Raw genomic sequence first — 22,697 nt, 5'->3', positions numbered from 1 at the left:
TAGAAAAATCATGATAAAATAATTTCTGAATCCAGAGTTGTATCATGTTTTTTTTTTAATTTAGATAATGTGCATTCGTCCACGATTCAGATTTAAGGGATTTATATTTGTAAATTGACGTCCGGTAAAAATGCTTTTGTGGAAATGCATAAGCAATGTGTTTTCTCTAAAAAAATATATTCTTTTGTGTACATTTATATTTGTTCCCTGAAAATTTTGTAAGTTGAAAAATAAAATATTGAAGAATTAAAACACTAAGACATCGCTTACGGCGGCTGCTCGTCTTTCAATTATTTCGCGTAACGACAAAAACACGAGAGCCGGGAGGCGGCTCATGAAAACATTGAACCGAAAAAATGGGGCTACGTGTGTAAAATAACCAGTGTAGAGGAATATCTTAATAATTCAAATTCAAAATTCAAATTCTTATTTTTTTATTCTTTGTTATAGGATACTTCATGTCACTCAATAATTGTCATATCTTTTGGTTTCACGACATTGGTTGACGTCAAATAAATTACTTAAAACTAATTTTAAAAAAAGACTAAGGGAAATGTGTTTATTTATTTTGGGATAAATTTGGGATTCGATTCGAGGCGATGGGCTCGCAAACATTAAATCCTATAGCTAAACGTGGCCATTCGTTCTTTTAAAGACTTTTGTCGTCTCCACAAGCGATGTAAACGTGATAAAAAGTACGTACGTATGTGCAAGAAATATTTTAAATTGAACACATGATTTCGAAGTTTTCTTTTCCTTTTGCTAAAACAAAACTCGGCCTATGCTCTTTATCTTTTTCTGTTACATTTGATTTGGTCCAAAGATACTCTTAAAAACCCAGCGCTCATTAATGCTATAGAATTAATCGACTTCTGAGCAATGAACTCACGTTGGAAAAATTCGCATCGTAATAAATTGTCGAGACATTTTTAATCGCGAGCTCTTCGACTATTTGTCATCGACTTGACAGGCGGTAGCGTGGTCGCAGCCGTTTTTTAATGGGAAATTACGAGGAAATTTCCAAAGTTTCTCGAGTCCTGAGTAGAGAATCTTTACTTGCTTGCATTTATAGGTTACTATGTTGTTTTGTTCGAGATAAGAAACGAACTTTATCTGATGTTATTTATTTATTATAAAATATAAAATTATGTCGATATATTGTGCCGTGTGGTTCCCGGCTGTTAAGAATAGAACCACTCCATCTGATTCCCGCGGATGTCGTAAAAAGTGACTAAAGGATAGGCTTTTAAACTTGGGTTCTTGTTGTAAGCGATGGACTATCAACTTGTCACTATTTGAATCTCAATTTCATTATATATCCATACAGCTGAACGTGACCATCCAGTATTTTAAAGACCTTTATTTTCAGTATTTTAAAGATTTTTATTTAAAGGCTCTGTCTACTCCGGAAGGGGTATAGACGTGGTAATATGTAAAGATGTTTGTATGTATGGATAAAAACTCAACAATGCAACACATAACCCACGTACTTTATTTATTTGTATGGACAAACAGGTTGGCATTCGAAACAGACAAAAAAAAAGGTAACAAGATGAAATGTCTGTTCAAGAATTTGTGACAGACGTATTCATGGAACATGATGAATTCGAAACGCCCCGCTGCTGAGCCGGGAGATGCCGGGAAATGGCGAAAAATGATGGAGAATGGCGAAAAATGGCGGAATTCAATAAAATATAGCGGGCGCAATTTCGTGCTCAGCGAACGTTCCTAATTTGTTATTCAACAGTATCGTTCTTTTGCTAAACGCACGGCCACAAAATATGGCGGAATACGTCTTCAAGAAACCAGCCGTCTGACCTCTGTAACATTATATCATGGGGCCTTGGATAATAATTATTTTGCGCAAATATAACATACGATAAAGGGCGTAGCTAAAATTATGTAAAGAGGGGGCAGTCTAAGTACAAAATTCGCTGGCCCTTCCTTGTACTGCGCTACGCCCGCACTTATATTGATTACATTCAGACGTGTGGTGATTAAACATTGGGTTTATTGATGTAGGCGACACTAGCCTGATTGGTAACAAACACGACTGATGAAAAACGTGACGTAGATGTAGATTTACCAAGACATAAATCCATACATATAATAAAACTAGCTGTGCCCGCGACTTCGTCCGCGTGGAATAGTTATTTTGGGCATCATTGAAGCCCTCAAAATTTTCCCCGATTTTTTTCACATTCTCCATTATTTCTTCGCTCTTTTTAGTAGCAGCGTGATGTTATAAAGCTTTTCTCGATAAATGGTCTTTTCAACACAAAAATAATTTTTCAATCCGAACCAGTAGTTCCTGATATTAACGCGTTCAAACAAACAAACTCTTCAGCTTTATAATATTAGTATAGATTGTTACTGACCGATGTTTGTACTTGCAAGACATCCCAATAAATTGATATGGAGTCCATTTAAAGTGCAAAAAAAGCTTAAAAATGTACATACATATGGTAACGTCTATATCCCTTGCGGGGTAAACAGAGCCGACGATCTTGGAAAGACTGATATGCCACATGCATGTATGGCTATAATGATGGAATTGAGATTCAAATAGTGATAGGTTGCTAGCCCAACGCCTATAGGAAGAATCTTAAGTTTATTAGACTTTTTCGACATCCAAGGGTCACATTGCATTTTGGAAAATGGGATTTTCAGAATTTATGTCTGTCTGTATGTTTGTACTCGCATCACTGGAAAACTATTACTGTGCTTTGATTGCGATTTTCTCAAATTTGTCGGGTTTGGTCCAAATTAAAAACTGGTATACAAGAAAATTCTCCACTCACCCCTCATAGGGTAAAATACAGAGGGTCTTTTGTATTAAATTGTCAGAAGACTTTTACAGCGGAGGAAGTAACGGGCAACAGCTGGTATTCGATAGAAGTAAATACAAAAGACTTAGAAACTTTAATTCTTCTTTAGGCTAGGATAGGTTACTATCTCTCAATTCAAAATTTCAATATTCTTTTATCAATTGGACAGGCTTTATTATATAGGTAAACTTGATCGTCCATCAATCAATTATTATTAAAATTGATTGATATTTTAGCTCGGTATTTCAGTTTTTGAATTTACAATGCCAATCAATCATGAAGAGATGAGAGTCCTTCTTAACTCTTTGACAGTTTAAATTAAAAATTTAAGAAGAGTATCTACTACGAGTACGAGTACTGTAAAAATATTTTGTCTGTGCATTTAGTATTTTATACTGAAATGGATAGACGGACACTAAGAATGAATAATAGAAAGCGAACATTTGTTTTTAATTTTTTGTCTGTCTGTCTATGTGTCTGTATGCATGATCACATTTATCTCCGAAAGTACTGAACCGATTTACTTGAAACTTTCACCAATTGCTTTATTTTTACGCAGATAAACATTTAAAGTTGTAAATTTGTTTCATCAAAATCGGTTCACTAAAAAAAAAGTTATCGTCATTTGAATAAACTCAAGGCATGAGTTTGCCTGCAAATAAGTTTACACGGAAAATTCGAAAAAAAAAAGAGTGGGTTAGTCAGGTTTTTGCACGAAACGACTCACGCCTGACCTCATGACCACAGACGCCTCCCGATCGCTGACGCTTAATCACGATCGTCAACATCAACGTATTAATTCATAAGTTCTTACAAGATAAATACGTCCTGGTAAAGGGTCAGGTCAAAAGTACCCGAAACCGCCGAGCTTGCATGAAGAGAGTTATGAATGTGGATGAAGCGAAGGAAGTATGCAGAGATCGTGGCAAGTGGAAAGAGGTAGTCTCTGCCTACCCCTCCGGGAAAGAGGCGTGATTTTATGTATGTATGTATGTATGTTCTTACAAGACTTTGTTTTTTACAGGAAATCGAACACTGCTACTACCACGGCACTGTCAAAGACTACCCCGGCGCGTCGGCAGCCTTCCACACATGCAACGGCGTCTCCGGGGTCATTCACATAGGCAACGAGACATTCGTCATACATCCCTTCTACGGCGGTGACTTATCGGTCAGTGACCCTTTTTATAGTACTCATAAATACTAGAGAAACAAATTTTATTTATTCAGTCACTAGCGACCCGCCCCAGCTTCGCACGGGTGCAAAATTCGGAAAAAATTATACATAAAAACCTTCCTCTTGAATCACTCTACCTGTTACAAAAAACCGCATCAAAATCCGTTGCGTAATTTTAAAGATTTAAGCATACAGACAAACAGACTAAAATAGCGACTTTGTTTTATACTGTGTAGTGATGTGTGGCCTTAGACACATTTCACACTCCTTTCTAGATGTCTAGCTTGCCATGACAAGTGATTTTCGCTTCGTTTCGAAAAGCGTACAACGGTCGTCGAAAACTTTTTTATTTTTTCTTTCACTGCTTAGTGTATTCACTAAATTATATATAACTAGTTCATTATCTGATTTTGTGACAGCGATAATTTTCAGAGCGGTTTTTAAGTACAGACTTTTTGGCGGGAAATCTCATCGGTTTTTGTCAACATCATAATTAATGATTAAACGAACTTACCTAGTGAAGTTCTATCATAATTATGCGAAGTGTTTCGTCCGAAGAGATTAGCAAGATTATGGTTTGTTTACACATGTAGTTACACATGACATGTGCCGCCACAGCAGTGAATATTTGAGGTAGTCAAAAAAAAAAAAATATATTGAACAAAATGTGGGTAGGACGCGCTATTCGCTTGGCTGCCAACTTCTTATTTCATACTCATTTAGTTCAGGTATGGAGCATGGATGTTTCACGATTCTTTGGGGATATGGGTTGGGTGGGTTGCTAATCTCTTCGGACGAAACACTTCGCATAATTATGATAGAACTTCACTAGGTAAGTTCGTTTAATCATTAATTATGCTCGTGTTTCGTCCTCAAGATTAGCAAGATTATGGTTTGTTTACACATGTAGACGTTGAGAGAAGAAGCGTGAACATCCACATATCACAGATATATCTATGATACATGTAATGAATGTTTATAAAATAAACTGAACTGCAAAATGAAGGCATTTATTATTATTTTTTAGAGAAAACAGTAAGTGTAACAATTAAATAAAGAGTAACATTTAATGTAAGTACAACAATCAATGTGGGTACTCTTTCATAAATTTAACTATTATTTAAAGAATTTCTTACAATGCTCTTAGCAAATTGATCATTACTCATATTATCTCTGATAGAACGATTATAAAATTTTATAAACGTATTTGAGGTTCCACTCCAACCTGCGGTCTTTCTTATTAAATCTAAATTTATTCCGAGTTTCGAGGCCTTAGAAGTAGCAGCATGCCTAGTGCTGTGTGCCGTGAACAAAGATACGTCAATGCCACTACTTTTAAGTGCGTCTTTTATCCACCTGCATAACGTTTGCGAGGTAACAGGTTTGTATGGTCTTTTCAGACTTATAAATAAATTTTGAATATTCCCACGTAAGTCCTTTGTTATTTCTATATAAGAACAAAGTGTTTTAGCTGGGCAAATTTCTAGTCTATCTAAAAAATATGGTATGACTAATACTGGTTGTAGTACGCCAGGGCGAGAAGTTTTAATAAAATCGGGTATTTTTACCAAAATTTCACTATTACGCATATCGATATTGTGAATATAAATTTTCGACAAAGTTTGTGCCCTATGAGCCGTGATTAGGGCAAGTATAGTTATTAATTTTTTAGAAATTTTCTCTAATGACAAAGACTCATTCGGGTACCAAGTGGATAAATGGTCTAAAACTTGTGAAGTATCCCAAGTAAGATTGTACTTGGGTTGAGGAGGACGCAATTTAAATATTCCTCTAAAGAAACGACGGATGCTATCATCGCCGCAGATATTTTCTCCAAAAATTAATTTTAGCGCTGATCTGCAGCTATTGAGCGTGCTATATTGTGCACCTAATTCATATAAATCAGTAAGGAATTTAAGGATATTCGAGATATCAGCATGGTAAATATCTAAGTTATTTTTCATGCAATATAAATACCATTTTTTAATATAGGTATTATATTGTTTAATTGAATTTGACGAAAGTGAAGCTATCATTATTTTGATGGTAGGAGCAGGAATATTTCTTCCTAGAAGCGCTGACCGGATAATAGCCCTGCAACCAGGGTAATCTGGTGATGCATGTTGCGAGGGCTGGAATGAGATAAAATTAAATTATCACCACATCTGAATATTATTGGTTCAGTTTGAAGAAGGCTCCTAAATAATGGAAACCACGGTTGTGTGGGCCAATGAGGAACAATTAAGATTCCTTTGGCCTTATCACATATAATTTTACGAAGAGTTTTAAGAATCATGGCAAATGGAGGAAATCCATAAAAAAATATATTTGACCAAGATATTGTAAAAGCGTTGACAAATACTGCGTCTGGGTCTCTATGCCAAGAAATATCCCCAACAAAATAGTCCCCAACTATCAACTATTTGAAGAAAAGCCCAATCTGCGAGTTCCCATTCTATATCAGGATGCGGTTTTCTAGATTCCGCATCAGCAATGTTATTAGCCGAGGAATTGATGTATGATGCATAAACATGGATTTGTCGCATTTCACACCATTGCCATAATTCCTTTGTGATTTGCGTAAGATGAGGGAATTGAATTCCACCCATTCGATTTATATACGAAATAGCGGTTGTATTATCAATCCTTAAAAGAATTTGAACATCATAACAATATTTTGCAAAGGTCTTAAGGCCAAGGCATGCGGCTAAGATCTCTAAATAGTTAATGTGTCTATTTTGTTCATCTGCGCTCCAAGGGCCGCTGGCAGTATTTTTACCACATGCGGCACCCCACCCTGTAGTTGAGGCATCCGTAAAAATCTCTAATTCGAAGACCTCGTCCTTGATTTTACATTTTGGGTGCCTAATAGCTCTAAGCCACCAAGTAAAATCCTTATTTAATGATTTTGGTAAGGTCATATATTTATCGTAATTTGTATCAGGTTGTAAATTTAAGAATTTGCATCTTTCAAACTCTTTTGTGTAAAGCCAGCTATACTCGACAGCAGGACAGGCAGATACCAGCAAACCTAGTAAGCTAGCGAAGTCTCTTATCTTACAACGATTTAATTTAATGAATTTTTCTAGTTCTTTTTTAATTCTATTTATTTTTTCTGAAGGTATACTAATTTCCAATTGCTTAGAGTCTAATATAAATCCCAAAAATCTACTTGATGTGCTTGGTTTAAGAACACTTTTCTCTTCGTTTATTACCCAACCTAGTGAGGTTAAAAGTTTTATAGTTTTTGACACATTTTCTAAACAAGATTCATAGGTATCTCCAATTAAAAAATTATCATCTAAATAAATAATTGAAATGTACCCGCATTGTCTAAGGAGTTTAACAATGGGTTTCATAATTTTTGTAAAAACAAATGGAGCAGTGTTAAGGCCAAAAGGCAAAACGTTGAACTCGTACAGTTGATTGTTTAAGGAAAATAGAAGGTACTTTCTCGAATTTTGATGGATTTTTATAAAAAAATAGGCATCTTTTATGTCAACTGTACTCATAAAACAATCTTTCGAGATAAGTTTTACAGCTGTCCTTAAATCTTCTAATTTGAAGTGACAAGTATTAATATATTTATTAAGTTGTTTAAGGTTTAGTATAAATCTCATTTTTCCATTTGGTTTTGGTATTAAAAATACCTTTGAAATAAATTGACCTTCGCAGGGTTCACATGTAGATATTGCTCCAATAGATAAAAGGTTATGAACGGCTTTTGCGAAATATTTTTTCTCAGTACTAAAAGGCAATGTCGTTCGTTGATACAACACTGTCTGAACTGGTGGTTCAATGAAAGGTATTTCATAACCTTTTATCCATGATAAGACGGTAGGATCGTTGGTCAAACATTTCCATTGGCAGTAGAAATGAGAAAGTCTACCGGCATATTTTACCGAATTTAGCGGTGGTTGTGTCTCGACGCTCGCTGCGATGTCCTCGACGAGCTGGCGCGCTGAAGCTTCGTCCGCCGCTCCGGCGCAGTCTCCTGGGGTCTTTGTGATGTTGATGTAGTCCCCCGACGAGTCGGGGGTGCTTTCACGTTTTTTGAAGAGAAATTAGCTGCTTTTCTTGTAGGTTGCTTGACAGGAACTGGCTTAAGTTCAGCACTAGATTTATTTATAGCCTTAGCGGCTTTTAAAGTTTCGGCCAAGTCATTACCGAATAAAAACTTATCTATTTTAGTATTTTCTATTTGTTCTTTCATATCTTTCTTAAGAGTGCTCAGAATAAATCCCTTCCTTGTAACAGAATCATTGTGTTGACAGTCACACAGTAACCGACAAACATCCATTAAATTTTTTAGTATTTCCGAGTTAGAATCTTTCTTGTTAATTAATTGAGTTATGATTATACTGAGACCCGCAATAGCACCAGCTAATTGTTTTTGTTTGTATTCCATAGCTTTAGTTCTTTTTGCAACTACTATAGGTATAGCGCCCTTTATTTCAGGATTAATGGCTGGTGCATCAATAAGAGTACAATTACTCGGTATGAGGAATTTTTCGAGCAACTCCTTGCGGGTTTCCCTTGATAACCCTTGTGTTGCGATATGCTCAAGTCGAACGGCCAGGTCTTTTTGAATATCTTTACCATATGTGGTAGCTGCCGTGGGATCTTCTCCAAGAATTTCCAAAATAGAACTATCTAGTTCTATAAGATTCTCATCGAGAATCTCCGTATTAGCAGTAGGAGGACAGGTCAACGGTAACATCTCTTTTTCGGCGACGAGATTACCCCTACATGGGCTGGGTGAACGGCTGTGAAGCCGTGGAATGTCATGGACATCAACGGGAACTTGCTGGATTCCGCCTGAAAAATTAATTTTATGCCGTTAAATGCTACTGCCGTTAATTACACGTTGCATTATTGCAAGTGGGTACTTGGGTAACAACAATGTTGTAAACCCGAAATGAACGGTAAAAAAAAAAAACCGCATGTGCAATAGAAGGCATTACTATATAGTGGGTAGATATAACTCTGTTATTTGTTATACCGAAAAACCCAGTAATGCGATATCCTACAGATGAAGGATTCCCGACGCAGGTCCTTGAATAGCAGCGTGGAATTAAGAAACATTACTGTCTTGTGGGTAGATATAACTCAGATAAGTTGTTATATCGCAAACCCAGTAATGCATAGCTTCTAACAGCAGGTCAAGCAATTACTGTTGGTGTGTAGGTATAACTCTGATTTAGTTGTTATACCGCAAACACAGGGGAAGCTATTTTAAGCACAATAAAGTTGAAGCCTAGGTACCTTCTAGGTTTTCCGGTGACTGCGCACGGCTCCGCGCTGGTGAAGAAACCGCCAATTCTGATGACGATGAACATGATGAAGAACTTTCTTCAATTATCCGACGACGTTTACGATCATTGACTTTCTTTTCTAAAATTTTCACTTTTTTAAGTAATTTTTTCAATTCGACAGAATCACTATTGAAACGTTTTCGAGAAGACATAATTAAGAAATTAAGAAATAATTTATAAATAGCGCGACGTGCTGTGGCGGAGCACTGAATGTGAATGAGTATGAAATAAGAAGTTGGCAGCCAAGCGAATAGCGCGTCCTACCCACATTTTGTTCAATATATTTTTTTTTTTTTTGACTACCTCAAATATTCACTGCTGTGGCGGCACATGTCATGTGTAACTACATGTGTAAACAAACCATAATCTTGCTAATCTTGAGGACGAAACACGAGCATAATCAGCTGATCGACCTCCGTCATTTTTAGTAGCACCTCTAAAGTCCGAGGGATAAATTTTTCTTTCTAAGTCCAAGCTTACGACAAGACCATACAAAGTTCTTTGTAAGTAAAAGTAAGTAAAAATAAAAATGTAAGGATATTTCCATTGACGTTCCCGTTATGAAAATTCCTTAGAGTTCATTTATACATGATTTTTGTGAAATGTTAATTTGAAACGTTCTATAACATTGACAGAACGTGGTAAATTAGTTAAAATAACGATATGCTCTTTAACTGCACGACATAATTCATTCATTTTATGAGCCGTGTTAGCTCACATATGCACGTTTTCACAACGAATTTAATGCAACTTTATAATGTCATGCCTTTATTTCGACCAGCGTGCTTGAATTTAATTAAAAACCTGACGAAATGCTTTTTGTCCAATGAAATCATATTATAAGGCCTGCGTCATTATGAATATAATTATGGAGATGACTCATATAGGCTATTCGGTTACATCCTACTAATATTATAAATGCATGCAACGTATGGATGTTTGTTACTCTTTTACGCAAAAATTACTGAATTGATTACGATAAAATTTGGTATGTGGGTAGCTGAAGACCCTGAATAATATATGGGCTACATTTATCCCAGAGTTTCCGCGGTTTTGGTAGAGATTGATAGGGTTTCCATGCGGACGAAGTCGCGGGCGGCCTCTTGTACACAAAAATACACTTTCCTTGAGGGGTAGGTAGAGACTACATCTATCAGTTGGCACGATAACTACATACTTCGTATGTGCGCCGTGTGGTTTCCTGCACTTTAAAATAGAACCACACTATTTCCCATGGGTGTCGTAAAAGGCGGCTAAGGTATAGGCTTATACTTAGGATTTTTCTTGTAGGCTAGCCCATCTAGTAGCAATTTGAATCCCAATTCCATCATAAAGCCATACATCTGAACGTGGCCTTTCAGACTTTTCAAGACTGTTAGCTCTGTCTACCTCGCAAGGGATAAAGTCGTGACAATTTGAATGTGTATACATCTGTGTTGTGTGTCAGCTACCATATACGAAAAAATTAATAAACTCACGAATATAACTTCTATTACAGTTTTGGTTAACAAAACTGTCTCTAAAATTAATTTTTCTTTTTTAACCATTCAAAGAAATGAAATCTTTTAAATTTTTCAAGTGGCCAGTATTTTCTCCCATTAAGGGGCTCATCCGACCTTCTTTTTCAATAAACATTAAAAATAAATCAGCCCTCATTTTTGTCAAGTATTTATTTAAGGAGTCGCGCAATCATTTCAGTCCTTTGTAATTCTGTAATTCACCGTTCCCTTATTATGGGAATCATTAATCTTTTCAACTTTCCTGAGAAATTTGATTTGAAATTAACATTGAGAAGCTTAGATGTTTTTCAAAGTACGATAAGAAGCATTTTTTTTTATCTCATTTATTTTTATTACGTTTTGTTAAATAGATAGGCTAATAAATTTGGGATTCTATGTATATATATATATATATATATTGCGGGGTAGACAGAGCCAAGTCTTGAACAAACTAATAGCCCACGCTCAGCTGCCCGGCTCAATGATAGAATTGAGACCCAAAATGTTGCCAGCCCATCGCCCAAAAGAAGAATCCCAAGTTCCTAAGCCTATCCCGTAGTCGCCTTCTACCAAATCCAAAATGGGAATGAAACGGAATGCTCCTATTCTTTTTTTCTAATTGATGTCAGAAACCACACGGCACTACATTCATAATGATACGTTAATATATAAATACTAACGTATCATTATGAATGTAGGTAATAATACGTTAATTATTATTTGTATCAGCTCTATTGCTTTCAAAATCTACGTGCATGACTTAAAATTTATGCGGTCGACGCTATAAAGGCGGATTATCTGCCGCCGTACAAATGTCTGGCAGTATGACAGCTAAGGGTTACCGGGGAGGGGGTGAGAGGGGGGGGGGGGGGGGTAACAAGGGTACAGGGTACGTCTTTGTTAGTGCAAATACTTACGGGATTATCTTGCCGAAGAAATTATTTAGGGCAGTGGACAACTATTTGGATAGTGCGAATGGATTGCAGGTACATACATATAGGTACGTCTATATCCCTTGCGGGGTAGACAGAGCCAACAGTCTAGAAACACCGAAAGACCACATTCAGCTGTACGGTTTAATGATGGAATTGAGATTGAAATAGTGACAGGTTGCTTTTTACAGTCGCCTTAATCCCGATTTTAAAGTTTGTTTTTTATTGAAAACTAACCTTTAAAATTACCTAAAATTTTGCGGTACCTACACACTCGTGTTAAGCGCAATAAATCAATTAAAATACATTTTAAAAGTCAGTCCATTTTTAAACATTCCTGAAATGAAGCCTTCTGTGCCTTTTTGTGTTTAAATTCCCGATGTGAAGACCACAAAAGGTTGTTGAACAAAAGAGTTGGTTCGACCCCACAAAGATAACTCTCGAACTAATTATATAATTATTAATTAAATATTTATTGATTAATTATTAATTATTCAATAACAATACCTAAGCCTTTGCACTCATTTCGGTAATCGCTGCACCTATTTATTTGTATTTATTGTAGTTTTTATGTATGTAAATTATATTTATTTTATTTTATGTTTTGTGTAGGTATAAAAATATTTATTTAGTTTAACCCCACATATAGTTCTCTGTCAGACCCAATGGTTGACTGATAGATAATGCTTCTAGCATTAAGTCCGCCAATTGTGCTGTACATTTCTATTTTGTGCAATGAAGTTGAAATAAATAAATAAATATATATATATATAACGTACCGTCGACATAAAATAAATACCAATGTCTAAAATTAACAATTATTATTTCGTATCCGCACTTTTGTTCCGAACCTTTTGTAACTTATAAAGTTACCTACAGATATACGAGCCGATGGACTGAAAGCCGATGACGCCGAAAACCAGATCAAGTGGAGAGAGAAATGTCGGAAGGCGGACCCCGGGGCCCGAAACTCTTCTGGGGAGGGTGCAACCGGGAACATGCAGAGATAAGAGAGAGAGAAAGAGTTATCTACAATATGGATTGATGGTGAACCTGCAAAGGTTGTCGGTGTCGGATAGAAGTCGCTTCGTGTAAAAACCTGACTTACTCAATCCACTCAGCCGTATTTTTTTTGTGAAATGTTGTACCAATTATTGAGTAACTACGAGCATCTTACAGAAGCAGTTTTAAATATATGGCTAGCTCATACATACATATAATTATATCCCTTATGGGGTAGTCAGAGCTAACAGTCTTAAAAGACTGATAGGCGACATTCAGGTGTTTGGCTTAATGACAGAATTGAGATTCAAATAGTGACAGGTTGCTAGCCCATCGCCTAAAAGAAGAATTCCCAGTTTATAAGCATATCCCTTACTTACCTTTTACGACATCCATGGAAAAGAAATGTAGTGGTCCTATTCTTCTCTCTATTAGTGCAGGGAACCACACGGCACTCTAGTACTTCTAGCATGGCTAGCTCAGTCGTAATATTTATCCGTAAATTTTCATTCAATTTTACCAAAAAAAAATAATAATTAATATCTGATGGTTGTCTTTCTGAAGTAAGATGCCCTTACGTTTCCTGGAGAAGCGCCCCCCATTTGAATTAAGGGTAATGACAGTAATTCAGTTAATTAGAATCCGCTGTAGGTACATACTGACGTCACTTTTGCAATGTAGGAAAAAATCGTTGGAATACCAAAAATCTCCTTTTTAGAGTCTTGGTTCCGTATATTATGGTTTTTTTTGTTGCGTAAAGAAAACTGATTTAATGACTGAATATTGCATAAACAACTAAATCTTTCTAAAGTTAAAGGTACTCCCGAGATAAGACTTCCTAAAATTCCCGCGGGATTTTTGGCTAAAAGACGGACGGAGCGATTGATTTCTTTACCAGTTACAAAAGCACCGATAGGGAGACATTTACATACAAACAAACATATAATCACGTCTTTATACCTCGCGGGGTAGACAGAGCCCACATTGAAAAGACTGATTGGCCACGTTGCTAGCCCATCGTCTCAAAGAGGAATCCCAAGTTCATAAGCCTATCCCTTAGTCGCCTCTTACGAAATCTATCCATTTACGGATAAAAAATATCTTCAATAACTCTACACTCAATAGTAAATAGTCATAAAAATACACAGAGAGATGGACCCGTTAAACTTTTGCTTGTACATTGTTGTCGAAAATTAAAAAAAGAAACACTAAAAGAAAAAGTAGCAACAATAAACGTAAACATTATTTTCAATCATAATAAAAACTGTTATTCCAACGGCACGCTTTGATCTCTGGTCGTTGTATAAACTTGGTAGTTAGGTAAGGGTAGTTCACACTGACAGGAATGGCGACAAGACATTATTCTTTCGAGTTATTAATGCCTCAATATAACTAGTTCGTGCCATGTGATTCCCGGAATATTAGAATAAAACACACAAATATTGTAAAAGGCAACTAAGGGATAGGCTAATTAACTTGATTATTGGATTGGCGATGGGCTAGCAACCTGTCACTATTTGAATCGCAATTCCATCTTTAAGCCGTACAGCTGAACGTAGCGTTCCAGTGTTTAGGTAGTTTAAGACTACGCGAAGAATCACTTATATCTTCAGAAAGGGCTGAATAAAAAGATTATAAAGGAATAAGAATTCCTTGTCAAAGTACCTGAATAAAAGCCTAAATAGCAGCCTACTCATAGACTTCCAGACTGCCTATTCATTTGTTTCCGTACGTAAGTCGTTTCGAAATTTGGATAAATTCGACTCTAAATTTGAACAAATTCGACTCGAAATTTAACATAATCGGTGCAGCAAAACATGTATTTATTACGACGAAGTAAAACAAATTTTGAGTCTTTTTTTTTTGAGAGTGTGTGATGCGTCGCGTCTCTTACCAGTGTGAACTGAGCCTAAGAAAAGTTTTTATACTCACTCGTGGACCCCTATTTTGTCAGGGTCTCTATCGAGAGCTCTCTGGAGGCTGGTGTAGACGAGATTTTCACACCAGAAATGGTTACTTTTGCATTTGGAAAGAGAAAAAGTTTCTTTCAAAAATTCTATTTTAAGGGTTTAAGGGTAAGGTCTGTGGGACTTATAAATATACGTCATATTAACCAAGCGTACTATAAAGTTAAAATTTGAAAGATAATTCTGAACTGCTACATAATTGTGCAGTATGATTTAGAAAACTTAGTCTACTAAGAGTAGCAGGTAATACTAAGGTTCCGTACATAAATCTTTAGTATCGTTAGATAGGTCTTTAGTTAATATATTTGTGTCAATATAATAAATATCTTTTAACGTTAAATATATGAATATTGCCAAACGTGGCATGAGACCTTAGTAACTATTTCTTTCTAAGGAATAAAGACTTATCCTACTAATATTATAAATGCGAAAGTTTGTAAGTATGTCAGGATGTCAGTATGGATGTTTGTTGATTAAGTTGCTTATTATTTATTTATTATGTGGTCTAGTGTACCTACTTAGTCCCGATATTCCCGCGGGAATGCAAATTAATGCGATTTTATTTCACACGGGTACAGTCGCCGCCGTATTCGTTAATAAATGTAATAAATTCGTATTAATATAAAAATAAATTTTATTAAAACAACGTTTGCTTTCAATTCAATCGCGGACGTTAGGAAAAAGTATAATTTAGTGTTGACATACTTAAAAAATACTAATGCTTAAGGATGCTTAATAAAGTAGATTGCATACAGACAAATATTATAGAGTCTTAACAAGACTATTGGATTTGTCTACCACGTAAGGGAATTAGACGTGATGTATAACATAGAGGTACAGTACAGTATATTATAGAGGGCGATGTTGTCGTATTTTGAGTACACAATAACAAATGTAAACACGCCTTTACAGCAGCCATTACTCGGCGAGACGAATTATAATTTAGTTATTTAGGGGGCGTGCACACTCCAACAAGATTTCCGGGTAAGACACCGGTGTGACAAAGGTCACAGCTAATTTATATAACATTGTTATGTTGTTACCTGGTTCGAGAGGGCTCCGCTTCGCATACAGTATCTATGGCTCTATTTCAAGTTGTGAATTATTTAGATGTTAAATCTGTACTTCTTAAATTGATATTGTGAACGGGTAGTCTTTTGATGGAAATTTATTTCCGACTAGCTCATGCTCGTGACTTGGTCCGCGTGGAATAGTTATTTTGGGCATCATTGAACCCTTTAAGGATGAATAATTTACCCCGTTTTTTTCACATTTTCCATTATTTTTTCGCTCCTATTAATTGCAGCGTGATGTTATATAGCCTTAAACCTTCCTCGATAAATGGTCTATTCAACCAAAGCAAACTCTTCAGCTTTATAATATTAGTATAGAAAAACTTAAAAGAAACATTCCAATAATATCACGTCCTTATTCGTGAAATGCACAATCCACAATACTTAAATGACTAAGTGAAGGCATTGCGATTCAATCTTAGGTGACATATTGCTTGTCTAAAATAATGTTTACTAGTATTGTACATGTACATACATATAGTAAGGTTTACATCTAAGGGAAAAGAGGAAGACGTGACTTTATGTATATATGTACGGAGTAGACAGAGCCAACAATCTCGAAAAGACTGAAAGGGCTACGTTCAGCTGTTTGGCTTAATGAGATGAATGAGATTCAAATAGTGACAGGTTGCTAGCCCAATGGCCTAAAAGAAGAATACCAAGTTTAAAAGCCTATCCCTTAGTCGCCTTTTACGAAATTCACGGGCACGAGATGGAGTGGTCCTATTCTTTTTATTTATTGGTACCGGGAACCACACGGCACTCTTAATATATTGAGCTTTCTAGTTTACAATGGACAGCGAAATAAACCGTTCAAAATTCAGTCCAACATTCCGACGGTATGCAATTTTATAATAATTATACTAAAATATGCAGAGAATTATGCAAGCCGTTGCATCGTTTATTGCAATGCCCCTCTGACACTAGAAACGCCACTAAATAAATCGCGAATTATAAACAAATTTATGTTAATTTATGTGCGTGTTGTATAACGGTATGTTGTTTTTGTGTTTTGGTTAGATAAAGAGATTAGTAGCATGTTTTGCGGTTTGTTTTTGAATTATATGCATAGAATCACGTCTATATCCAATGCGGGGTAGACGGAGCCAACTGCCTTGAAAAGACTGATAGGCCACGTGCAGCTGTTCGGCTTAATGATAGAATTAAAATTCATTTACTCGTAGTGACAGGTTGCTAGCCCATTGCGTAAAAGAAGAATCCCAAGTTTATAAGCCTATCCCTTAGTCGCCTTTTACAAAATCCATGGGAATGAGATGGAGTGGTCCTATTCTTTGTTTTATTGGTGCCGGTAACCACACGGCACTAATACATTATTACTTTTATTTATTTATTTATTTATTTGAACTTTATGCACGTAAAATGTACAACAGGTGGACTTAATGCCATAAGGCATTCTCTGCCAGTCGAACCTACGGCACTACGGCACTATTCCATAATAATCATGTTAAATAAAGTATAACAAGTATACTTAAGAGTGCAAAATTTTCAGCAAACGTGACAACTTCACATCCGGGCCCACAATGATTCACGTAATTCATGGATACAAGTCTGAGTTACATTAATCACGGGGCAAGTCGGGCGGCGTGACTAGGTGTTTTAACAACTTTTAGATGAGACGAGCCTGTTTTCGTGTTGTAAGTAGGATGAACTTACAGAGTCTAAGCGAGAAGGAAATTGTATTGATTTTTTTTTTATAATTTTTTTATGGAAGTCACGAAAGTGAAGGGTTCTATTTTAAACTCTTGATTCCAACGTTAGCCAAATATTTCTTTTATATTTTATTTTCTTTTGTTTCTTTCTATTGTAATTTTACGATTGACATACTTATCTTGAGTTAAATGCTGTGAGTGGTATTTAAAATTTTAATTTTTCAAGAGATTTTGAAAGAACTATACTTTATTTTGATATACCTCGCAGCATACTCCTATAAGCGTTTTGGTGAATTTTTCTTAAGAAATATTTATATACTTTATCGTACAAAAAACAATCTGTATAGTACAATTTGCAAACCTAATTCGTATAACATTATCCGACAGTCTGCCATTGGGCTGATATTAAGTTAATAAATATTAGTTTAATGCATTCCCGATCAATCATTAATTAAGCTTATTGCTTGCAAAATACATCAAGTTAAATGATGCCATAATACATACATATGTATGTTCACGTCTATATCCCTTGCGGGGACAGAGCCAACAGTCTTGAAAAGCCTGAATGACCACGTTCAGCTATTTACACATACATAGATATAATTACGTCTATATCCCTTGAGGGGTAGACAGAGCCTACAGTCTTGTAAAGACTGATAGGCCACGTTCAGCTTGGCTTTAAGATAGGATTGAGGTTCAAATAGTGACAGGTTGCTAGCCCATCGCCTAAAAGAAGAATCCCAAGTTTCTAAGGCTACCCCTTAATCGGCTTTTACGACATCCATGGGAAAGAGATGGAGTGGTCCTTTTCTTTTTTTGTGTTGGTGCCGGGAACCACACGGCACTTAGCAATAATGTATTATATTTAGTCATAATAAATTATTATTAAAAGCTTTGGCTCTGCACTTGTTTACTCTGCAACTTTCGCCCCACTTTGGTGTTTCAGTCACATCATGGGCTCGTGAGGGTTCCATTTATCAAGGCTGTTTCTTGTTTTGTGAAAAGCTTGCGTAAAAGCTTCTCAGAGGAAATGTACAGGAAGGTATTTATAAACCTGAACTTTCTCGCTTCTAACCCGCTTCTATCGAGATAATGAAAAGAGAGCGAATAAAAAAAATACGTGTTGAAAAAACCTCTTAATGCAATAAATGAAATCTTGTATTAGTCTTTTCGAGCTTCAGAAAGTCAGTTTATAAATAGGAGGGTAAAGAAGGGTAAAAGACAATGAAAGGTAAATATAAACTTGGCATTAGGGCTTTAGCGATCAGAAGCTATGTCTGAATATCAACTCCATTATTTTCCAACTTAACTTTAATGCCTTGTGGTTCCCTGCACTTAAGAATAGGACCACACCATCTCTTTCCCAGGTTTGTCGTATAAGGCGACTAAAGGATAGACAAAACTTAAATTTTTTTAAGGCAATCGGCTAGCAACCGGTCACTATTTGAATCTCAATTTCATCATTTTTGCCATACAATTGCACGTGGTCTATCAGCGTTTTCAAAACTGTATGCTTTGTTACCCCGTATGAGACATAGACGTAATAATGTAACTTAACGTGGCTCCGCTTATTCACTCATTCTACTTCATAACTGTGTCAATTATTTTTATTTGATCAATAAATAAAATATACTAAACTCAATTTTAATAGTCTAATGTAATATTGTAATGAATATTATTAATTACACAAAAACTTGTGCTCGAAAATGGTTTCAATGCAGGGGTGCATAAGCAATATTTTAGCTTGCGTGCACTACTTTAGGCCTCATCTTGCCTACCACCAGGCAGATTGAGGTGAAACACACTCAAATCTATTACATACATACTTATGGTCACGTCTATATCCCTTGCGGGGTAGACAGAGCCAACAGTCTTGAAAATACTAAATGGCCACGTTCAGCTATTTGGCTTAACGATAGAATTGAGATTCAACTAGTGACAGGTTGCTAGCCCATCGCCTAAAATAGAATCCCAAGTTTTTAAGCCTATCCCTTAGTCGCCTTTTACGACATCCATGAGAAAGAGATGGAGTCGTCCTATTCTTTTTTGTATTGGTGCCGGGAACCAAATGGCAAAAATTTATAATTTTAAAATAAATTACGAAAGTAGCTGATACCAAAATATGGGATGCCCGAGCGGGATTTCGAAATGGAATGGGATGTGAGGATCAGATCTTTTCATTGCGATGCATTATCTGAAACTGTTTTTGGCCAATGCCCAGAAAGTTCATTGCTCATTCGTGGATCTTTGAAAGCTTATGACAGAGTGGAGGGAAATGACTTATGACCATCACTGTGTGTTTAGAATAAACAGTGTCTTGATACTGGCATTGAAATTCTTGTATGAAATGCATGTCTTACAATTACGCCGTGTGGCGCCAATAGGAAAAAGAATAGGACCACTCCATCTCATTACCATGGATGTCGTAAAAAACGACTAAGGGATAGGCTTATAAACTTGGGATTCTTCTTTTAGGCGACAGGCTAGCAACCTGTCACTATTTGAAACTCAATTCTATCATTAAGCGAAACAGCTGATCGTGGCGTATCAGTCTTTTAATGACTGTTGGCTCCGTCTACCCCGCAAGGGATATAGACGTGATTACATGTTTGTATGTACAATTACGCATTGAAGCAACATTCTCAATTTTAGAACACAACACAATATAGTTTGGTAGAAATTTCTCGAATAATTTCTGGAGAGGATAGCCGTATATCCTCTTACTGGTAATCTCTGGTATTGTGGACAAAGCGTTCGCACGGGTATCACAAGGCATTACCATCACGTCATAGATGCAAATCTGAATAGACAACAAAACAACAGTATAGGTGCATATAGTGACGTCTTTATCCCTTACGGGGTAAACAGAGCCAACAGTCTCGAAAAGACTAAAAGTTCAGGTATATGGCTTCATGATGGCGTTGAGATTCAAATATCGACAGGTTGGTAGCCCATTGCCTACGATATCCCTGGGAAATATAATATAGCACTTAAGAATAGTTGTTCTATTCGAAAGTGACGGAAAACACACGACATACCACTACAGTCTGAGAAAATTTGAAATAATTGGAAAAAAAAGTCATGTTCGATTCGGGGTGGACTTATGTAAAAAAATACATACATACATAAAATCACGCCTTTTCCCCCGTATGGTAGGCAGATACTACCTCTTTCCACTTGCCACGATCTCTGCATACTTCCTTCGCTTCATCCACATTCATAACTCTCTTCATGCAAGCTCGGCGGTTTCGGGTACTGTTGACCTGACCCTTTACCAGGACGTCCTTAATTTGAAGAATAAATCTTGTACAAAATCTCATATAATTACTTTAGACCATTTACATGCTCAATTGGCATTAATTATAGAGATTATCCAGCACTTGTCTTATCTATTACTTATACAATCTCTGCTTAACACACAACATTACTCCTACAGTCATTATCACAGGATTTGCGCCAGACGTGTGATGTATACCGAGACGTTACTATTTGTCCGCCATTATTTCCCTCCTTAGCTGAAAAAGCTGTTGTATAATAAGATGTTTGTTTTCATTATTGTATTTGAGTATTTATGGATCCTTGTTAAATATAAAAATAAATATAATCGAGACAGATAAACACAGATTGAGTTAGCCTCGAAGTAATCGAAGTAAGTTTAGACTTGTGTTACGAGATACTAACTCAACGATTCTATATTTCATAATAAATACTTATATAAATAAACATCTAAGACACTGGCCAATCAAAGAAAGTTCCGTTTGTCATCATGCCCTGGCCGGGATTCGAACCCGGGAACTCCGGTATCACAGACCGACAAGTTGTTAGTCCAGTGCTTGTCTTTCTTACTGCCTCACGCGAAATTCCCAATAGATTTTGTTGTTATTTAGATACCGGGTGTGTTCTGAACTTCTGCCGGGCACTCGCGCAAAATCTATCGCTGTTTCGCTTCTTATTATGACTTGAAACAGGATAGCGATAGTTTTTACATTCATACATATAGTCACATCTATATCCCTTGCAGGGTAGATAGAGCCAACAGTCTTGAAAAACTGAAAGGCCACGTTCATGTTTTGCTTAATGACTGAATGAATTGAGATTCAAACAGTGACAGGTTGCTAGCCTCAGTTCTATTAATAAGCCAAACAGCTGAACGTGGCCCACCAGTCCCTTCAAGACTGTCGGCTTTGTGTACGCCGCAAGGGATATAGACGTCACTATATTAATGAATGAATTCATGATACAATACGCGAAGGAAAATAGTTACGGGTATTAAAACCTCTTAAAAACAGTTTCACTCGTCGAAATGAGATTCCGAATACAAAAAAAAAGCGTTTCTCATTCGGCAGGGAGAGGAACGTGCAGCATCGACAAATCGACATAAAAATGCTGATAAAAATCTCGTTTCCTTACGAAGGGGCACGGTGCATGTGTGACTCGCGGCCTTGAGATTTTGACGGGAAGAAATGTTGGGCGGTTCAAAATATTATTCTTAAAGTAGTTTCTGAATTGAAGTGTACATTATGTTGGCTACTATAAAGCTTCTGTAAAGCTTGACGTGGCCTATTTGTATTTTAATCAGTCTTTTCATCAGTATTTTCATCAGTCTTTTCGAAGTCTTTTCGTCAGTCTTTTCATCAGTCTTTTCATCAATATTTTCATCTGTCATTTCATCAGTCCTTTCAAAATTGTTGGCTCTGTCTACCCCGCAAAGGATATAGACGTGATTATAAGTATGTATGTATAAACTATAAAGTTCAATCTAAATTAAATCCGTTATTAAGCATTCCGGCTTAAAGTGGCTTTCCAGTCTTAGCTATCGACCACTTAAGCGGTTAAAACTGCATAAGTGCAAGTATAATGAAGTTTTGTATGTGAAAACGCTGCAGTGCAGTTTGTTACCGCTTCTTCTGCACTGACGCTTTGGAAGCGGCAGTAAACTTAGTTTTAAATAATTTATCTGTGAAACTAAAAGGTAGGTATGATAATTATTATGTGATATTGATGTATCTCATAATAAAGAATAAAAGTTTTGAATTTGAATATAAACGTAAAATAGTAACAACCAATATTAAAATTCGTATTCTCAAATAGTTGTTCTTTTTTTAAATTAAATTAATGATGCAAAAATAATAAGCTACCTTAATATTATATTGAAAATACTTTCCAAATCGCTGTAGCTTATAACACGTCAGCAGTCTAATGCGAAAATGTTGGATAGATTATTGCCGTGACAA

The 22,697-nt window shown here is 36.2% G+C and overlaps 2 protein-coding genes across 4 annotated transcripts in view; one reads left to right on the top strand and one right to left on the bottom strand.

The window, feature by feature from the left end:
- LOC106142273 (disintegrin and metalloproteinase domain-containing protein 22) overlaps window positions 1–22,697 on the top strand; it is a 421,117-nt gene that overhangs the window by 313,861 nt on the left and 84,559 nt on the right. For all 3 annotated transcript variants that reach the window (XM_060954904.1, XM_060954903.1, XM_060954905.1), the window contains one exon: window positions 3,853–3,999. In XM_060954904.1, the coding sequence (XP_060810887.1) occupies window positions 3,853–3,999 (147 nt within the window). The remainder of the gene's footprint in view (window positions 1–3,852; window positions 4,000–22,697) is intronic.
- On the bottom strand, window positions 7,913–8,910 carry LOC132904432 (uncharacterized). The gene has a single exon (XM_060954820.1). The coding sequence runs from the start codon at window positions 8,723–8,725 to the stop codon at window positions 7,913–7,915; it is 813 nt and encodes a 270-aa protein (XP_060810803.1). The 5' UTR covers window positions 8,726–8,910.

The sequence above is a fragment of the Amyelois transitella genome, chromosome 5, assembly GCF_032362555.1.
Source record: "Amyelois transitella isolate CPQ chromosome 5, ilAmyTran1.1, whole genome shotgun sequence".
In the NCBI taxonomy this organism is placed as follows: Eukaryota; Metazoa; Arthropoda; class Insecta; order Lepidoptera; family Pyralidae; genus Amyelois; species Amyelois transitella.
This window is presented reverse-complemented; position numbering and strand designations above follow the sequence as displayed.

What these genes read in the sequence shown, in the direction of transcription:
- LOC132904432 (XM_060954820.1), bottom strand. Translation starts at nt 8,725, where the DNA reads ATGTTACCGTTGACCTGTCCTCCTACTGCTAATACGGAGATTCTCGAT.